The 22025-nt window shown below is 41.0% G+C and overlaps 1 protein-coding gene across 8 annotated transcripts in view; it reads right to left on the reverse strand.

Moving 5' to 3' along the window:
* PATJ (PATJ crumbs cell polarity complex component) overlaps positions 1 to 22025 on the reverse strand; it is a 209433-nt gene that overhangs the window by 60159 nt on the left and 127249 nt on the right. For all 8 annotated transcript variants that reach the window (XM_077333525.1, XM_077333520.1, XM_077333524.1 and 5 more), the window contains exon 29: positions 14053 to 14144. In XM_077333525.1, the coding sequence (XP_077189640.1) occupies positions 14053 to 14144 (92 nt within the window). The remainder of the gene's footprint in view (positions 1 to 14052; positions 14145 to 22025) is intronic.

Consider the following 22025-nt stretch of genomic DNA (forward strand, 5'->3'; position numbering starts at 1 on the left):
TTTGACAAGGTTCCCCATGATGTTCTGATGGATAAGTTGAAGGACTGCAATCTGGATTTTCAGATCGTTAAGTGGATAGGGAATTGGTTAGAGAACCGCACTCAAAGAGTTGTTGTCAATGGTGTTTCATCAGACTGGAGAGAGGTGAGTAGCGGGGTACCTCAGGGTTCGGTGCTCGGCCCGGTACTTTTTAACATATTTATTAATGATCTAGATGAGGGGGTGGAGGGACTACTCATCAAGTTTGCAGATGACACCAAATTGGGAGGACTGGCAAATACTCCGGAAGATAGAGACAGAGTTCAACGAGATCTGAACACAATGGAAAAATGGGCAAATGAGAACAAGATGCAATTTAATAAAGATAAGTGTAAAGTTCTGCATCTGGGTCAGAAAAATGAAAAGCATGCCTACTGGATGGGGGATACTCTTCTAGGTAGCACTGTGTGTGAACGAGACCTTGGGGTACTTGTGTATTGTAAACTAAACATGAGCAGGCAGTGTGATGCAGCGGTAAAAAAGGCAAATGCCATTTTGGGCTGTATCAACAGAGGCATCACATCAAAATCACAAGATGTCATAGTCCCATTGTATACGGCACTGGTCAGACCACACCTGGAGTACTGTGTGCAGTTCTGGAGGCCTCACTTCAAGAAGGACATTGATAAAATTGAAAGGGTACAGAGGAGAGCGACGAAGATGATCTGGGGCCAAGGGACCAAGCCCTATGAAGATAGGTTGAGGGACTTGGGAATGTTCAGCCTGGAGAAAAGGAGGTTGAGAGGGGACATGATAGCCCTCTTTAAGTATTTGAAAGGTTGTCACTTGGAGGAGGGCAGGATGCTGTTTCTGCTGGCTGCAGAGGAAAGGACACGCAGTAATGGGTTTAAACTTCAAGTACAACGATATAGGCTAGATATCAGGAAAAAGTTTTTCTCAGTCAGAGTCGTTCAGCAGTGGAATAGGCTGCCTAAGGAGGTGGTGAGCGCCCCCTCACTGGAAGTCTTCAAGCAAAGGTTGGATACACACTTTTCTTGGATGCTTTAGGATGCTTAGGGCTAATCCTGCGTTGAGCAGGGGGTTGGACTAGATGGCCTGTATGGCCCCTTCCAACTCTATGATTCTATGATTCTATGATTCTCTGATATCAGGTAAGTGTTCACAGCGTCCTCTCTCCGTCTCATAAGTCCGGGCGGATTCATGCAGACCCTGTCAACTTGCTCGGACCCTAAATGTCCCGGCTGGCAGGCTTGGGTGCTGGGTTGTTCTCGGCCGTCTTATTCGGGCCCTTGTGTCTCGCGGTTCTCACCTGGTCCATTTCCCCCTTGACCTCAACACTCTCGCCCGGACACTATACAACTACAAATCTCCAAATTATACAAATCACACAATTATATAAATACATATAGAGAGATAGTTTTATATATATTTATAATTATATAATTATAGTTATGTATATATATGTATATGTATATGTATATGTGTGTGTATATATATATATATATATATATATATATGTATATGTATATGTATATGTGTGTGTATATATATATATATATATATATATATATATATATATATATATATATATAGTTATAGTTATAGTTATATATATATATATATATATATATATATATAGTTATAGTTATATATAACTATATATATAGTAATATAGTTATATAGTTATATAATTATATAGTTATGTAGTTATAGTTATAGTTAGTTATATTTATAGGGAAAAGGTGTAACTGAATTTTTTACATGTTCCTAGAAGGCAACAGAAACACAGAGATATATAATTTCTGGTCTTCAACTTCTGGGCCACAGGAACACAGCAAGTCATGTCTGGGTCCTGGCTTCTTCCCTGCCATTCCTCTGATATGAACAGCTGGCTACTCTGTAATTTTAGATGGTGTTGAGAAATGCAATCCAAGAATTCACCTCAATATTTCAATCATCCGATATAACATTTTTGAAATGTATATGTTTCAAAACATTCCAATTATTAAATCAGATAAGCCATTTAGAAGCTGTCAGAGGGATTTGGCAAGATCTATCTGGAGAGGAAGAAAATTGAGAATAAAAATGAAAATTCTGTGTGATAATAAAAAGAGGGGCAGACAATCACTACCTAATTTTGATGCATGTAGTCTGGTTTGGATAAACAAATGGATAATTTAAGCGATCAGAGATTATTAGCCTTAGAAAGTTCAGGTTTGAGGTTTGGCTGGCACACATACTTATGGTATGAAAAAGAGAAAGGAAATTTAAAAAATTTACACCATGTTTTAAGTTTTGCTTTGTTTAAGGTGTGGAATTCTAAAATTCCACTATGGCTATTATCACGGGAAGCCCTGCTTAGATGCCTATATGGGAAGCAGTAATTGGTTAAATTATAGGGATATAATAGAGATATTCACACAAGTAAGGATAATAGAGTTTATAATTAAATCTTATTTATTTATTTATTTATTTATTTATTTATTTATTTATTTATTTATTTAGATTTTTATATCGCCCATTTCTTTGCAGCTCTGGGCGGTTTACATTGAACGTTAAATAATACAAATTACATGGAACGATGTATAGTACCAACAGTATGTAACATAAACCACATTATAAATAACAATTAACAGTAACATTAGGGGTTGGTTCTTTCATGGGTTGGTTCTTTTAATCTGGGGGTTCAGCAGCTGTTCTACGTCAGTCAGCCTCAAGTGAAAGCCTGGTGGAAGAGCTCCCTCTTGCAGGCCTTGCGGAACTGTGGAAGTTCGGACAGGGCTCTGATCTCCTCAGGGAGATCGTTCCACCAGGTGGGGGCCAGGACCGAGAAGGCCCTTGTTGAGGACCGATGTGCTTCTCTGGGGCAATCTTATGAGAAATTAGTGCAATATATGTTTTTGGATTAGTGGTTACATAGACAGATTAAGGATAAATTTGAAAGGGATAGGAAGGTATAGGAATTTGAAATGGAAAAATCACAACTAGAGATATTTATGTAAAGATGACAATAATTTAATTAAGATGTATGAATTATGTTTATTATTGTATACTGAGGATGAGGACAAGGTGTTCTTAGATATAATATTTCATTGTAAACCTGGCAAAAAATGTGAAGTAAAAATCTGAAATGTATGAATAGCTATTATATTAAGGAAAACTATTACAAACTGCATTATTGTTAATACATCTCCACAAAAATTATCAAAAATAAACAAAGGCATATCAGATAGTTGTTGGGAATGTGGGGAAATGATTGGGACAATGTTTCACATGTGGCATAGCTGCAAACGAGCAAGACAATTCTGGCAGGATATCCATAAAGAAATTTCATAAATACTTAAGGACACCATAACCTTAAACCCAGAAGCTTATCTTTTAGGACAGATAAAAAAATATGGAGGTATATTTATATATTTGACAATGGCAGCAAGGATTGTATGGGTGAAAAACTGGAAGTTAAAGGTGCTACTGACTATATTTGATTGGCAGTTGAAAATGTTAGAGCTCAAAATTGACAAGGTATGTTGAAGATAAACTAATTTTGGACTTTAAGGAATCTTTGGACAGTTTCTATTAGAAAAAGTATTATTATTTATTCATGACTATTGGTTATGTCTTATGGTTTATAAGGGAAAATGAGATTGGACTTAGAAATGTTGAGTAGAAGATTTAGTGATATTTTAAATATATTCTTCAACAAATGTAGTTGGAAGTTATTATCTATGAATGTAACTTAATAATTTATTAATATGTCCCTTCCTGAGGCTGTTAAATATTGTATTTTGATGAAATGGACTATAAATAAAATTTGAAATAAAAATATTTCAATCATTTGCACTACACTCTCATCTCAGAAACCTTGCTGCAAGCTCACAGCTGATAGAAACTTGCCAAATGCCAAGCACAGAGCACTCAAGATCTTGGTTATCCTAATGACACTGGCCAAAGCAGGACAACAGTTTATTTCTTTTCTTTGTTCCATTATTCAGTCTGAACAAAACATGTGTAATATTTCAAAACTGTTTAAACTGTTTGAATTCTCTAAGTCTGTTCTCTGGAAGAAAACAATTCCTATTTGGTCTTGCTAGCCAAATATAGTAATTGGGACAGGCATCCGGTTAGCTTACCATCCTTTGAGCATAATAGCTCAGAATTGTGACGTTACAATAGATTGCTCCCACACTTGCTTGTAGGAGTACAGCGGAGGGCGGGGTAACTAGCCAAAGCCTCTAAATGGCAACCTAGATACAGTGTGTCAGATTTTAAACTTTGTTTCTCAGGCGACACTCTCGGAGTTGTTGGCAGCAACAGGTGGCTTTTGACATCCTTGGAGACTGAGAGGAAGGCACAGTGGCACGAAACAGAGACTTGGGACAGACACAGGGGTTTTCTAACTCCCCCAGGGGCCAACCAGAAGGAACAGCAAAAGGTTTGTGAGTCCATTCCTTCAGAGGGTATCCTTGATTCCTGTGGCTGAGGTAATATGATGTGTCTTATGTGGTTCTATTTGCTGCTGTTAGTGTAGTGCGCTATTATACTTAAGAAACTAGTTTGATTTGTAAATCTAACCAGCTGTTAGCATGGCTGTCCTTGCACTCACTGAATACTGAAAACCACATGTGTAATTGTGACATACTCAGCAAAGTTGAAGATATAGTGTAATCCTAAACAGGTCTACTCAGAATCCAAGCCTACTCAGTGAGGTTTATTCCAAGAAAATTGCAGGGGATTGCAGGGACAGTGTAATTATCCTCACCTTCCATGTGAAAAATAGTGGGGCTGTGCCTCAGTAGCAGAGCATCTGTTTAGCATGCAGAAGGTACCAGGGTCAATTGACAGCATTTCCAGTTAAAGGATCACACAGTAGGTGATGTGAAAGACCTTTGCCTGGGACCCTGGAGAGCTGTTGCCAGTCTGAATAGGCAATAATGACCTTGATGGACCAATCATCTGAATTAGGATAAGGAAGCTTTATGTGTGTTCAAGTGTAATGGCTCCTTTTTAAAAAGGAAGACCTTCAGTTCTCTTTTAGGAGTCTCATATTCAGCAATTTGAGCCTTTATCACAAACCTCTCACCCCACCCTGTGTTGTTGTTTTTTAAGCATCCGGAAGGATGAGACGTTTAGCCTCAGTTTTGGAAAACAGGTAGGACTGCCCTATTGTGAAGCACTTCCGTACTCGTCCTTGTTTTGGCCAAGCCTCAGACTTCTCTATTTCCACACCTTGTTTGAGTCCACGCAAACAATACATCTTACCATCAATCTAACATCAGATAGCTGCAATTGGTCTGACAAGGAACACCCAGCTTATTTAAAATGAGAGGAGTCCTCTCTTTACCAGCAAGCCAATATGACTGGGTGTGGGGCCGGGAATGGCATTTCAGACACGCAACTGCTGAGCTGCACTCCTGCCCAAGAGATATTAAAATTTTAAGCTGGTGCAAAAAAAATGGAAGCTTAAATGCAGACTTTGTGCTGTTGCCAGAAAAGTAGCCAGATCTGGTCCTGTTGATTCACATATGAATACACAGATAATTTCATTCAGATTGGTTATACTTCCAAGGTTAATGAACAGGGACTCTTTGGGGGTCAGATTTTGATTAGTCACATTCTAAATATACATCCCTACTTCCTCCCTTAGGAGACCTTTAGATACCTCACCCTTTTAAAGTGCAATTTTGCCAGCTGCCTTATTTTATTGCTATTAAATTTATATTGTGTCATTTTAAAAATATTCCCATTTCTCATTCATGTAATCATATTTCTCCCAGGATTTTAAAAAAAGGTTGCTGCTCATAATATTCTCATGTAGTAACTATACAAATTCAAATGAATGTAATTCTTCTTCTAAGAATTCCCTTTCAAAGTAAAGGCATATTTGAAATGGACCATAATGGCCTTTGCAATACTCTCCCTGTAACTGCAAATCATTATTCATATGTGAAGACAATTTCCCTTTGATAGCTTTTAGATGAGTGGCTCTTCCCTCCCCATCCTCAGGTCTGCAGCTTTTACATGGCTTCTACTGCACTTCTGGTTTTGAATAGTTTGAATCAATTTCTATCTGCTATTGTTTTAATGTTTGGTGAATTTAATCTTTCATTATTGCACTTTTAATATGTTACTACCTGTCACAAAATTAAATGTTTAGGCTGAAAGGAGGATACACGTATTTAAATCAATAAGTAGGTGGACAGATGAATTTGTGTATACATCAGAATGACAAGTGTGATGACAAATATTCAGCAAACAGCCATCTGATTAATTCAGTTCTCCATATTGTGATGCTGCAAGTCTCTTTAAGCTAATTCACAGATACACTTCAATCACTCTGCTTCAGCACATGTAAATTTCCTGCACATCCTTATCCATTGTTGTTCCTCTATATATTTATGAAACAGCCTAGAGGGTGGGATGTGTCCGGCTGTCCAAGTTAGAATAGGGACAATCAGGGTGCAGCCAGCTTTGCCCTGATTGGCCCTGCCCCTACATCTCCCGCCCTCTAGCCTCTAGGATTTCAGAAGCCTCAGTGCCTGGAGCCAGCAGCAGGTAAGGGGAGAGGGGCCTGGGCAAAGGGTCCTGGTGGAGGGCCTGCTAATGAGGGCCTCTTGGCCTGCTAGGCTGGGCCTGCTGCTGAGGGCCTCCCAGACTGCTGCCTGCTAAGGAGCTCTGTCTCGGCCCTACTAACAAGCTACCCAGCCCCTGCCTGCCCCACTTGATCTGGCTGTGAGCTGCGGCCCAAAGCCACCTTAAGCTGACTGGCAAGGGGCCAGGGGAGGGGACCCTTTCAAGGCCCGTTCTTAGGAATGGGCTTTGAAGCTAGTGTAAAATATTAATCAGAGACTGTGTTTTCATGTCTTCTGACATAACCCCAAACACTATGCTTCCAGTAGAGTTCACATCTTTGAACAATTCACATCTTTGAACCGCCCACGGCGCAGTGCGCCACGGACTTAATAATTGAGTAAGGGCTATTGTGGAGAAGTTAGGGCGGGCTCTGTCCGGGATAAAAACTCGGAGGAGCAAATCAGGAGCCGCTTCGCGTGGCAATCCAGGGCCAAGTGTCCAATTGGGATGCGCGCCTCCCTGTTGGACACTTGGCCCGTCTCCCGGCTGCCGCGCCATCAACTCTTCATTCCTCCTGAGCCGCCATCCTTGCCGGATGGCCGCTAGGGAGGAACCTCGCCCCATGCCGCGGCCCTCGGGGAACATTTCTTCCCCTCTGGACAGCGACTGCCCTTCCCCAATGCCCCACTTCCCCCCTTGCCTCTCACTGACCTTTGCCGCCGCCACGGACACCACCCAGCACGCTCGCGGGCCTCCGCTATTCGCTACCGCCACCGCACCAAGCACAGAGCCTTGCACATCGCCCTCGAGACAAAGACGCAGCCGCTGAGCAGCTTCACCGTCAGCCGCACGTCGCCAACAACAGCCATCACGGGCACCACCCTTCCAGCTTCGACACCCCCACCGCGCCCAGCGAGTCATCTCGAACATGGCCCCCAGGACAAAGAGGACTTCGCCAACACCAGCCAGCCCCCTCGAAGATGGCTGCCAAGACGACGAGGACGCCGCCGACCCACTCCGCACTAAGCCGCTCCTCCAGCCATCGCCACCCGGCCTGTATTTCGCTGCATGACGAGCCACTCCACCACGCCGCCACGCCGGGCCCCGCACCATGCACAGCCCTCGCCACCCATCCACTGCGACATGGCTGCAGATGCCTTCCTCGCCTCCTTCAAGCCGCCGCTGCCCTGCCCCATGTTAGTTCCACCGCGGTAGACTCCCCAACGCCTGCTGTGCCACTAGCACACCCCGTGCCTTTCTTCCGCCTGCCTCCCCATCCACACAGACCCCTTTTGGCATCGCCGCACCCTTGCCCAAGCCCTTCTAGCGCCCATTTTATTACTCTTTATTACTCTTTAAATCTTTAAATCTTTAAATCTAGGGGCTTTACGCACCGGGATCTTTGTTGCAAATTCGTCACTGAATGAAAAATCGTCATTTAAAATAGTAGAATTCGTCGTTATGCATACCTGCCTTTGTAGTGGAATCCAGTTGCGTTTTGTAGCGTTTCCCACAGCTTCCGGTCTCGGCAGAAAAGGAAGCGCTATTGCCAAGCTCGTCCCGCCCCTGGCCGTCAAGCAGCCAATGGGCAGCCATTAGCATGCTCCCAAACAGCCCCTTTCCCTTTAAGAAAGGTTTTTTTAAAAAAAAAAAAAACAGACCCATTGTAACGAATCTGTGTAGATTCGTTGCAACGGAGAGACCCATCCAGCTGCCTAATGTGAGCTGTCGTTTGATCGTATGATCGTTGCCACGCTGCCTCGAGTGAAAAAAAAATCCCCCCCCTCTCTCACGGGCCTGATTTTCAGCTGAATTAATGTGTAAAAAATAAAGGGACTTTATTTCAGCAAACGGGCTTTTCTGTGGTTTGTGCTTAGTGACTAAAGGTGAAGGACTGAAGCCAGGGAAGCCTCTAAACAGAAAGAGGCTCGCTGGTGCGTTTATTCCCCGCTCGCTCGGAGAAAAAAAAATGGCGATCGCTTCGCCGGAAGTTTGGAGGACAGGCTCAGAAGGAGGGACTTGGAAGAAACAGCAACAATGTTAACGCACAGGTCTTTTTCGCTAGTGTTGCAGATTGGTTGCAAGAGTGTAGCGCTTTCCGGAGGGTGAATCCACTTTTTGGGATTCCCCTGAAAGCGCTACAAGGAAGCGCTTTTTGCAGATTGGTTTCAGGTGTGTGGCAGATTGTCTACGACGTCGTGCGTTATGGCAAATCAATAGCGTTTCCAATTGGCAACCATTGTGCGATTTTGAAGGCGTGCAAAAAGCCCCCTAGTATATACATATTAGGTTACTTAAAGGCTTACAGCTGAACATGTAAAATTTCCAAACTGGGCATGAGGTCAGGTCATAAGAATATGCATGTGTGAAGTGAAACATTTTTGTACAGTTGAGAGGGTCGAAAAAGCAGGATGGGAGAATATTCTAAAGCTTCCACATTCTTCACAGTATATTCTGTGACTGTCCATTTCATCCGTGAAAGGGCTTTTAAATTGTGTGTGTGTCTGCAGGGAACACCTGAAGGATTACAAATACAAAGAATTTGGGGTCCATCTGGCCCCAAACTCATCCTTCAGGATTCTATACATTTTAAAGTCTTGAGCAGTCCAATTTTCCTTCTAAATTGCTCTCTACATTCTAAAGATAAAGAGCATGCTTAATCTTTGCCATGCCATTTTTAGGAAGTTGTAATTTAAAAATATATATAAAGTAATGTTTTTCTGCATATCCATGAGGTACTCTTGTACACAGAATGCTGTACCTTTTCTTTTGTTAGCCAGGTTTTGCTATTTACTGATGAGCACTCAACCATTAAGTCTACTAGTATTTATTTATGAAATTATATACTGTCACTCCAGAACCTTGCTCACAAAGTAAAACAGTTCAATAACATAATAAAGTCACCACTATACAATTTTCAATATTAAAGCAAGCAAGTCATAAAATAGTCTACCAGGGAATAAAAATATTAAACTGCCTAAAACAATATCAATAAAAAAGTCCTCAATCTAGAAGCAGACCATTAAAACAACTACAATTATTAGTAAGGGGATCTCAAGCCCCGACGATAGCTCGATAGGGCTTTTTGGCTCAATTAAGTTTTCCAAACTGTTTGGGAAGTTAGCCCCATGAAAGTACAGTACAGTAATCGAACCTAGATGCAATCACAACATGGTCAGAGGCACTTCATTGGAGGAAATAATTTGCATTCATTATAGTTAATTAAATTCCTTACAAGCTTTCATTCGTCTTGATTAAAACGTACATTTTAAGCAATAATAAAACGACACATTGCCATGGAACAATTAATCTGGGTTTTCACTGACTAGTTATCAGATGAAGTCAACCAACAATGATTAATGATTCGCCTAAACTAATTCTTAATCTGTTTTGTATTGTCTAGCATTCCGTCAGTGATTCCCCCCTTCCTGCCCTGTATATGTAGTTTATTATACTCTTTGTGTACTTTAACCTGGTTTTAATTTTTGAGTGACGTATTCTTGTTCTCTTTTAATAGTTTTAAAGATATGTTTTTATTATGTATGCTTTTAATCTGTTAGCTGTCTTGTTGACCCTGATGAGGGGAGAAAGGCAGGATATAAATGTTGTAAACAAAACAAATAACTAAGTTAGAACAGTCAGGGGAAACTTTATGAGTAAATATGTTTCAATCAGTTCTACTAAGAACAGGTCCAGGGGAGTTTGCCCATTACTATGCAAAACTCTTCATCTTAAGCTTTTAAAATTCAATGAACCAGTAATGCTACTATAGGTACAGTATTACAGAAATCCTCTGTAATTTTTATAGTACTATGCAACAACAAATCTTTCTCACATCCAATTTCAAATATTTCTGCTATAGCTGTGCCACTATATACCAGACATTTTCCACATGCAATTAAGTAATGGAGACTAAGTGGTTGTACATGACATTTAATTTTCAGTAGCTGAATAAAGTAAGAATAGGCTCCAGGCAAGATCATTAATCTCCTTTAGATGACTTGCCCTGCTAAGGATAGCAAGTAATTCTTCATTTTACTAGCAATATTTTTATCATTGTAATTTGTGGTCTACATTAGACCTAAAGATCCATACACAGTAACTCTAAGATATGCTGGCTACAATCCTAAAGAGCCAGTTTGGTGTAGTGGTTAGGAGTGCGGACTTCTAATCTAATCTCACAGGGTGTCTGTTGTGGGGAGAGGAAAGGGAAGGCGACTGTAAGCTGCTTTGAGCCTCTGCGGGTAGAGAAAAGTGGCATATAAAAACCAACTCTTCTTCTTCTTAATTAGGAGTAAGCCCCCATCCCAAATTAGCAGGCTTATTTCTGAGTAGACCAGCATAGGGTTGTCTTTCTTTAAGACACTATAGACAATATGGATTTAGTTTATGTTTACAGTTTATATTCTATAATTTTACAGACATCAAGCTCTGTATCAATTTCAGGGAGCCAAAAACAGATGCAGCAGTGGCCTGCATCTTTCTTCTATTGGTTTTAGCAGAGGACAAGTAGTCCAAATATTTTGCAATTCTCTCCTGATTTCCACTAGATGTGAAGCAAGGAAGGTTAACATTTTTCCTTGGAGCTCAAAGGAAAATAAAATTCAATATCTTAGCTTCCAGGAATATGTGTCATCTAATATATCAAGGGAATTTAAATCTGTGAACATCTTCCAAGACAAATAAGCCATTTGTTTGTCAAAATAGTGCAAAATATGAGGCTATTAAATTTGTGCATGACATAGAAGATCATGAACTTAAGTGTCTGGATAATAGGTTGTGTTTCCCTGGACAGCATAAACATAATTTTGTAATATCCAGACAGAAAAAGAATGTGGATAAGTGACAATCCTTTGAATGATAAAAACAGAAAAGCAAACTTCTATATTAATTCTGTAGGCCAAGTTTTTTTTTTAAGCTCATTCATAGGCCTTCAAAGCTTACTTAGAGAGAGGGGGGGGTCCACACTTTGGAGGATAGTGCGTAATCAAAAAAATATTAAATATCATTATTTCATTACAAGTGTTTAAAAATGTTTACAACAACCATGTTATGCAATTTAGTAGTAAAGGCTCCATATCATAGAAGGATAGTGATTCTTATAGTTCCTTAGTGAGACAAAATTTTAAACATTGGCACATGCTTTTATGATTTATTTATTTGTATGCCTGTAGGCATGTATGCATGTATGTATGGATGGATGTCTTTACTTACTTACATTCGATTTTTATACCATCCCTCACTTGGCGTCTCAGGGCGGTAAGCATGGAATGTAGAACTTGAAAAATACACTGTAACATGATTGAAAAAGTAATCTAACAGATGGGGATATTTGGTAATTGTTGTTGTGTCAGGTCTGCGTTAGGTTTGGGTGTTTCGGTGTCCGAAGCGGCCATTTGCACCCAAAGCAGCCAGCACCATTGCACAGGGGGGGAGGGGAGGCACAGGCACACCTTCCCTCCCCCCCATGCCACGGTGCTGGCTGCTTTGGGCACGAATGGCCACTTCGGGTACACAAAGCCGCTTTGGATGCCAAAGCGCTCAACCCTAGTCTGGGTCCTCATTGCTGGTCTCATCCAAAAGCCTGGTGGAAGCTCTACAGAACTATTTGAGTTCTGGTAGGGCCTTGATCTCTTTGGAGAGCTCATTCCACCAGGTTGGGGCTGCAGAGGAGAAGGCTCTGGCTCTGCTTGAGGCCAGTCAGATTTCTTTAGAATCAGGGATTGCCAGGTGTTTGGAATATATAATGTGGGGATGTAGACAAACAGACGGTCCTTGAAGTACGCATTAACACTTTAATAGGTTAAAAAAACCTAAAGATACAAATGAATACAATAAAAACAATAAAAATTCAACTGGTTTCCAGCTCTGGAACAAATCTAGACAGTCAGCAAGTTCATCCATTATCTTGGTTGATTAAATGCTGCACAAAACAAGGTAGCCTTGCATGCCCTATGGAATCCTAATAGATCCTATAGGACACAACCTTCCTCAGGTAACTGGTTTTAGATGGCCGGGGCCTCCCTAGTTTCTCAACACTAAAGCTTTCAGGGATAGTGGTTTACTTTCCTTTGGATGGCAGTGCACCCTTGACATTTAGGGTATCTTATATTGGTTTCTATTTACTAATGTACAGTAGGTGTGGAAAAAGAAGCAGTTGCATCAATTTCATCACATGGGATCCCTATATTTCAAATCTTGTTTCCCTCTCTCCCCTCTCTGTCTGTACCTCCCAGAGTCTATTGTGTTCACACAAACACATAATCTACTCTGTACATAAGCTGGAGGAGTCACCCTCAAGTTCTCATTCAAAAACAGGCCTCCAATTGGGGGAACATCTGAAACCATTAAAAAACATCATTCACTTGTCAAAGTCCCAGATTCCCACAAGGTGTCATTTTAGGCCAATTAATAGAGAATTACCTTCCCCCCTTTTGCAATAAGGCAGCAAACTTTGCTGTCTTCTATCTTACAATATGCCAGCCTCCAGATTTTCTGCTAGCACAGTTCACTTTCATTTCCTAGACTCTTTCAAAACATCAAATTTCAGAAAACTTTGTTTCATGAAAGTCTCTCTATTCCATGCAAATAACCATGTGTTGCTTGATTCTCAAGTCTATTGTTATTTCATGTATGTGCCATTCCATCTGTAATGGGAGCACTTTTCCTCCATCAGAATGATTTTAAAAGACTTTAAAAGTCTTTAACTTGCCTTGCTCTCAATCAGGTTTTCATTGGTCCCACACTGATACTATAAGCTTACATGGTATGAATAGGAGGGAGGTATTTAGTTTTACTTCATTTAGTGTTTATTTGAAATGTATGATCTGTAAGCTGCTTTGAGCCAAAAAGAATGATGTGGTATAAATATTTTTATAAATATTTTAATTGATACAAATGATCACCAAAGGATTAATAATGACAGTAATATGTACCCAACTTTTAAACAAGAACTGAGCACTGTCCAATCATCAATACAAATCAATAAGAATTGCATTTTTCACAGAAGTGGCAGTCAAGATGTCCCTTCAAAATGACTGAAATCCCAATTAGCAGGGGGAACAGTGGATAGAGAGAATAAACCTAAATGTTTAGCCCCTTCTTGCCCAGCTGTTTGATGCAAACATTGAACTAGATAGACAGTACCCATTTAAGCATGTGGTTTTGCATCCAGTAGGCACAACAGTTATGTGTAAGCTTGCTTCCATGTATATAACATCTTAAATTGGATCAGGATGATGACTGGCCCAAATTTACCTAGCAAGTTTCCAGACAGACCCAGGGTCTCCCACATCTGTCAGAAACTCTAGCCACTAAATCACACTGGCTGACTTAACAACTGTGTGAGAAATTGCAAAATGTTTTAAAGGCTTGTCCTTGAAAGCATGTTTGAGCAGTTATAAATTTTGTTTCTCAGCAGTTCAAGCAACTAATCTCTGATTTAATGCTAAATCCAATTATTACTGCCTTTGCCATTCTTACCGTATAAATACCAGTTTGACCTTAGATGGGGCAGTCTTAATTATTGCAGAAGCATTTTGGTGACTTCTCCCGTACAAGATCTGGTTATTTATCTGTTTTATAAAAAAGAACATTGAACACAATTAAAATTTAAAGACAAAGACAAAAGGTTATGTATTACTTTGTAATTTTATCACATACTTCTGGAGGAAATGTTCTTTTCTCTACTTTTTTCCCTTTTAATCTAATATCCAGTCAGAAAGCAAGGATAAAGTTAAAAGGTATGAGTCTTTTGCTTCCTGTAGAAACATGATTTTTTTTTTAGCTTTACCCTGGTAATCTTCTGTGTGAATAAAGTTTTGATCAATTGAAATAATTGTATCTGCAGAATAAGACTGATTATATAAACCAAGATTTTGCTATTCACTAATTCAAATACAACTTGAGAGTGAGAGATAAAAATCACACACACCATAAATTGCAGGAGACTGTAATCCTATTTCATAGGAATCTACTGCGATGTCAGAACATATCAGAGTTTAGCCTTCTATTACGGTTTTCTTTTGCGGGAGTACAGATCAGTATTCTACAAGAATCTTCCTAGGCCGCAATGGCATTTTAGTGAGATAGCGAGGAAAATGCACGAGTGAAAATAGTCAATGCTAACCTCTTTCAGTGCACCTCCTCAGAAACCTCTCAGCCTGCCCACACTACACAGAAAGCAAGACTTAGCTTTGATGTGGTTTCCTTTACAAAACTGGTAGATGCAGGCAAATTAAACATTTTCCATAAATATTTCAAGTGAGACTGGGAATTGATATATTCCAGAGGGGTAGCTGTGTTAGTCTGTTCCAAAAAACCACAAAGCGTCTGATGGCACTTAAGGACTAACAGATTTATAATGGCACAAGCTTTCAGGGCCACTTCATTAGATTCACAGGAAATGACAGCCATAAACCTAAGAAAGGAAAATGTTCATTTTCAGTGATAGAAGAGTCATTGCTTATGACAAGGAAACTACAACATAACTAACTAAAGAAAACAGGATCTTAACAGCCAATTCAGAAAAACACACAATATAGCCTTTTGCAGGAAAGTAAAAGAAGTAGGAGAGTGACATTAATTAACAGATTTTTTAAAAAATTAAAGGTATAATGAAGTTTCTGCTCCAAACACCGGCAATAAAATACACTCAATTAACCCCACCCCAGATTTAGTCAAGAAATATCAGTTTATAAAATACAAACAGGACATAACTTTTGGCACAAATTATTCACCTAAGAAAGCAGGCCAGAGTTTCAATGCAATCTTTGGGTATATTGCCCACATTCTTGCTAGAAATAATTTGGCTTTCACAACTAGAATTAAATAACTCTGAGAAATGAGCTAATTGCTGAACCAACGATTTAATGTCTTACAGCACCTACATATAATGCTACCATTTCCACATGGAGGGGTAAAACTCAAGTGGCTTCCTGCTTGTAAACACAGGATGGTAAACATCATGTTTGCAACCCTCCTCACGGGAGACCCCTCCTACGTTTTCCCTCTGCCCCACTGTGGCTTTTTGCCTCCTGACGAGGCTGCAAGGGAAAACAAAGCGAACTTATCCCCCCACTCCTTGACTTTTCTATCACAGCAAGCCACCAGTCACAGCACAGCAGTTAACTCATGGACTGAAACTTTCTTCCTCCCCCAGCCCCCCAATTATTTTTTCTAAAAACGGTACTTCTGTGCTGCTATTCGGTAGTGGCACAACACAGATGCATTATTAATAAAATCAACACTGGCACGTTACTATGGAGACATGTCAGCATGAATACAGCATTCCCCCCCTTTGGGGGATTCATGTGTTTTTGGACTTTATTACTGTCTGGGTGGATTTCTGAGATGCTGAACATGGTCCCTGGGGCCCAAAAGTCATTTTGTGTAAATGGTTGGCTTAAAAACAAAGTGTTCGGATCCCTGTATGATCAGATGCTTGATCATCTGCTCTTCCCCCTCTTCCCCAGCTCATTTCCCACCTCCAGAAAACAGAAACGGGGCTGTTTTTGCCTGTCTGAGTTGTGAGAAGGCTGGACATGGTCCCTGGATCCCAAAAAGTCATTTTGTGTAAATGGTTGGCTGAAAAACAAAGTGCTCACACCCCTGTATGATCAGGAGAAGGATGGTTGATTACCTGCCCCCCTCTTTCCCAGCTCAGTCCCCACCTCCAGAAAAGGGGCTGTGTTTTGCCTGCCTGATCCCAAAAAGACCGTGGATACTTTGAAGAAGATTTTATTTTACCCTTGCCAATGTAGCTTTGTGGTCATGCTGCAATGTGGCCCACACCATTAAAATAAAAAAAAATTGGAGCAGGAAATGGAGAGAGGAGGGCAAGTGTGAAGGCGGGACAATACTGCAGAGGCTATCGTACCTTTCCCTCTCCAAACAGGCTTGCCCTTGGTTGCTCACTAGTTGTTCACTGATGGGACACATGATTGAGGGTAGTAAATCCAGTTTTGGAGATTTCCTTCATCGCGAGCTAAAAATGGCCAAAACTTAACCCAGCTCCTTGACAGCCTCAGGATGCAGGCAACATCATGTGGAGGAGTCTCTAAAAGCTGCCAACATTTGAAGGCTGTCCAGGGGCAGATTACTCATGTGGAAATGGTCTGTGTTTATGGCTGAGAGGTGTACTTAAGCAGGGCTCTCATGTTCAAGACAGCATACTTTCTCTGCCCCACACCATTACTCAAATTTGAAAAGGCCCTTACATTATGAACAGAGCCTTAACTAAACAAGTTGGCTGTACAGTTTTCCTATTGGGGAAATAAGCTGGCTGGGATATACGTATAATGCATATAAAAAGTGAAACCGCTTCAGAGATACGTCCTGATCAAATTCCCTTCCTTTCCACATAGGTGCTAAAAGATGTAGGAGATCTGAACAGGGATAAGTCTCATCCTGTAAAAGCCCTATATGTGGGGAGAAAAACTGTATCCATTCTATCCATCAAAACTCGGAACATGAAATTACCCTCATGCCTGTACAGAGCAAATCAAGTTAAATGTTAGGTAGGAGTTCCATTGTGTCTTCAGCAGTGAATGGAGAACCTGACCTGGATAGCCCAGGCAAGGCCAGTCCCATCAGATCTTGGAAATGAAGCAGTCAATCTAGGAAGGATAACCTTCAAAGAATACCATGGTTGTGATGTGGGGGCAGACAATGGCAAACCATCTCTGAGTGTTTTTTGCCCTGTAGCCAGACAGGATCTCCTAGCTATAATACACACATGCCATATGATAATAATAATAAATAAATAGTGAACTTAGACCAAGCAACATTTCCAGCAGAAATTCTATTTCATTTTGTATAATTATAGATGCCAGCCTCCAGGTGGGACCCAGAACCTATGGAATTAGAGCTCATCTCCAAACTACAGTTGCCCGGAAGGTGGACTCCACAACATTGTACCCCACAGGTTCCTGTCCTCCCTAGGCTCCATACCCAAATGTGGAACTGGCAACCTAACCATCCCATCCCTCACCAGTGGCCAGTTACAGAGCTGGGGTGGCTATATTATGAAGAAAGATTTTAAAAGAAAATGAGAGTTAAAACAAAGCATAAGTTTTTGAGTGGTGCTGACATAAATATTTCATAGAAGGAGGATGTGGTTCCTTAAGGTAAGGAAAACATAGGAGTATTTTAAGAATGAGGAAATTATGGCTATACATCAAAATATGATTAGTTTGGGAATCATTTCTAAAGGCAACTGAATTTTTTTACATCCTCTAAATAATATAGCTTCAGGTTCTGCATTCACCTTCAGGAACACAGTACACATCTCTCTTCCAGATAAGAAGAATGGGTAGCATGTTATACTAGGAGATCCAAGTTTAAATCCTTCCTTCCTTCCTTCCTTCCTTCCTTCCTTCCTTCCTTCCTTCCTTCCTTCCTTCCTTCCTTCCTTCCTTCCTTCCTTCCTTCCTTCCTTCCTTCCTTCCTTGTAAATTTCTAGACTGCCTCATTGGCACTGCTGTCAAGGGTTGGTTTACAACATTGTTAAAATACAAAAAAAAATTAAAAATTAAAACAATTAAAATGAATAATAGTTAAATCTGATAATTGGTGATATCCCTGTGGTTTTTCTTGTTGGAGTACAGCAGGGGGGAGGCCTAGTATTATCTGTATGCTTATTTGTCTGAACTGGCCTCAATTAGAAGCCTAGTGGAAGAGCTCTATCTTACAGGCCCTATGGAACTGTGTTAGTTCTGTTAGGGCCCTGATGTTCTCTGAGCACTCATTCCACCAGACAGGGGCCAAGACCAAAAAGGCCTGGGAATTTGTTTTCTTTTGGGCCAGGGAATTTGTTGTTGGGGAGCAAAGCACCCTCCAGGAGATGTATAGAGGTAGGTAGTCCCTTAGATATGCAGTCCTGCTATGGTAACTCACTTGGTGACCTTGGGCCAACCACTCTTTCCCTCAGCCTAACCTATAGGCATGGCATGGCAACTTGCAGAAGATGGAGAAGGTGGGGACTTATGCTGGGGGGAATGATAGATAATTCTGCTATAATGATGGAACTTCTGGCGCAACCCAGAAGCAATGTCATTGTGTATGGGAGGGGGGCATACCAACACTGACAAAAACTCTGTTGTTTAACCATAAAATTTGGGGTGAATGCTATTGTACTACCTGGAAGTCGTGTCATCACACCAGGGATGCCAATTGCACCCTCTCCAATTTCACCTGCCATTTTCATCCCATGGCCCAATAGAGTGATGGTGGGGGATGGGAGATCTCCTGACACCAGCAGGAATGTGGCAGCCTTACTAATTTAACTTAAAGGGCTGAGAGGATAAAATAGAGGAGGGGAGAATGACATAAGCTTCTTAGGGTCCCCACTGGGAAGAAAATCAGGTATAAAAATAAATACATTTGTTTCTCAACAACTGACTCTGCCAGGCACAAACCTGGTCATCCAAGCAGAGGCATCATATAGGAATCTATATCCATCTACAAGGAAACAAAATCCTGGAATCTTTTCAAAATTAACAGCTACATACTGTCTTAGTTTGGGCATATCAGCAAACCATAGTGGCAAACCTTATTGATGGGGGGGGGGCAAAGTTGTCTGCTTGCTCTCCTTCTTTTCAATTTATGGCTAAAATTACCAGAGATCAGGTCTTTCTTCTCAAGAGTTTCATGTCCCCAAATTAGCTTTTAAAAAAATCCTTGGTGCTGTATGCCAATGATTCAGGTCTTATCACCAAGATTGGCCTGAAGAGACTCCTGAGGTGTTTCTCAAACTAAGAATTGCAAATAAATTATAATAAATCAAAGGATTTCTTCCCTAAAAATGGAACCTGGATCTTTCCAAATGGACTATAGCAAACTCCGATCTTGAACAAATTTCTGGATTGTTTTCCCCTCACATGCCAGGTCATCCAACCTCTCGTTTTCTCACCAGCACAACTTTGCTCTGAATAAGATTAAACTTGCTACTAGAGCAATAACCTGTTCTTTCTTTATAGGGGGAGGAAGACGTATTTCCAGGGCAATACAGGTTTTCAATTACAAAACAATACCCAGTTACTATATGGTGTTGTTATCTGGATTTCGGTGGTAGCAGAATCTTCTGACCATCCCCCATGTCAGTTTATACGTAGGATAATGGGAGTCTCTCACTGCATCTTAAATGTATCTCTCTCACAAAATATTGGAAAGTTGTTTTTTTACTGCTTTTAGGATCATTGAAGCTCACTGCTTTTAATACTGCTTTTAATCAATTTATTATTGTTGTTGTTATTACCCACCACTCCCAGCAATCTGGCTCATGGTGGGTTACAACATTAAAAACCCTACAACAAAATATAAACTTCTCTAGGTGACAGGGTCAAGACCTTTCTTGCAATCCTGTTGGGGAGGGGCTTCTCCAAGGAATCCTTGGTTCATATCAGAACAATCCATTACAGGAAAAAACAACCACCTTCCCTAGACCTCTCTATTAGGAGACTCAGAAAAAGAAATCTTGCATTCGCTTGATAGGCCTGAGACTCATACTACTGTCAATCTAGTTGGCCCCTCCATGCTCTAAGCACATTCCATAAGCTATGCCTATTGTTGGACGACCCCCTTCAAGGATCGCTGCCTTGCTGTGGCAAGGGGGCTTGCGTAGTTCAGTGAATCATAGAATCATAGAATCATAGAGTTGGAAGGGGCCATACAGGCCATCTAGTCCAACCCCCTGCTCAACGCAGGATTAGCCCTAAGCATCCTAAAGCATCCAAGAAAAGTGTGTATCCAACCTTTGCTTGAAGACTTCCAGTGAGGGGGAGCTCACCACCTCCTTAGACAGCCTATTCCACTGCTGAACTACTCTGACTGTGAAAAACTTTTTCCTGATATCTAGCCTATATCGTTGTACTTGAAGTTTAAACCCATTACTGCGTGTCCTCTCCTCTGCAGCCAGCAGAAACTTTTCCAGTGAAGCTATGAGCTATACCGTGCAGGGCCACCCAAGACGGACAGATCATAGCTGAGAGCTCTGACAAAAGGTGATCCAATGGAGAAGGAAATGGCAAACCACTCCAGTATCTTTGCCATGAAAACTCTATGGACAGTTCCAATAGGCATAACGATATGACGCCGGAAGATGAGCCCCTCAGGTCGGAAGGTGTCCAATATGCTACTGGGGATGAGCAGACGGCTAGTACGAGTAGCGCCAGAATGAATGAAGCGACTGGGCCAAAGCCGAAAGGACGCTCAATTGTGGAAGTAACTGGTGGCGAAAAGACAGTCCGATTCTGTAAAGATTTTTATTCCATAGGAACCTGGAACGTCAGATCCATGAATCAAGGCAAGCTGGACGTGGTTAAACAATGACAAGACTGAACATCGACATTTTAGGAGTCAGTGAACTAAAATGGACAGGAATGGGTGAATTTAATTCAGATGACCATAAGGTATACACTGTGGACAAGAATCTTGCAGAAGAAATGGAGTAGCCTTCATAATCAATAAGAGAGTAGGAAAAGCAGTCTTGGGATACAATCCCCAAAATGACAGAATGATCTCAGTTCGAATCCAAGGCAAACCATTCAACATCACAGTGATCCAGGTCTATGCCCCAACCACTGCTGCTGAAGAGGATGAAGTTGATCTGTTCTATGAAGCCCTACAACGCCTTCTAGAAGCAACGCCAAAAAATGATGTGCTTATCATCATGGGGGATTGGAATGCTAAAGTAGGAAGCCAAAAGATAACCGGGATAACAGGCAAGTTTGGCCTTGGAGTACAAAATGGAGCAGGGCACAGGCTGGTAGAATTTTGTCAACAGAATACAATGGTCATAGCAAACACTCTTTTCCAACAACCCAAGAGACGACTCTACACATGGACATCACCAGACGGTCAACACAGAAATCAGATTGACTATGTGCTCTGCAGCCAAAGATGGAAAAGTTCTATCCAGTCAATAAAAACAAGACCAGGAGCTGATTGTGGTTCAGATCATGAGCTTCTTGTTGCAAAATTTAGGCTTAAATTGAAGAAAGTAGGGAAAACCACTAGGCCACTCAGGTATGAACTAAATCATATCCCCAGCGAATACACAGTAGAGGTGACAAATAGATTTAAGGAATTAGATCTGATAGACAGAGTGCCTGAAGAACTATGGACGGAGGTTCGCAACATTGTACAAGAGGTAGCAACTAAAACCATCCCAAAGAAAAAGAAATGCAAGAAATCAAAATGGCTGTCTGAGGAAGCTGTACAAATAGCTAAGGAGAGAAGGGAAGTGAAAGACAAGGGAGAAAGAGAAAGATACACCCAATTGAATGCAGAATTCCAGAGAAAAGCTAGAAGAGATAAGAATGCCTTCTTAAATGAACAGTGCAAACAAACAGAAGAAAACAATAGAATGGGGAGGACCAGAGATCTTTTCAAGAAAATTGGAGATATGAAGAGAACGTTTCATGCAAAGATGGGTATGATAAGGGACCAAAATGGTA

The sequence above is a fragment of the Paroedura picta genome, chromosome 4 (assembly GCF_049243985.1).
Source record: "Paroedura picta isolate Pp20150507F chromosome 4, Ppicta_v3.0, whole genome shotgun sequence".
NCBI lineage: Eukaryota > Metazoa > Chordata > Lepidosauria > Squamata > Gekkonidae > Paroedura > Paroedura picta.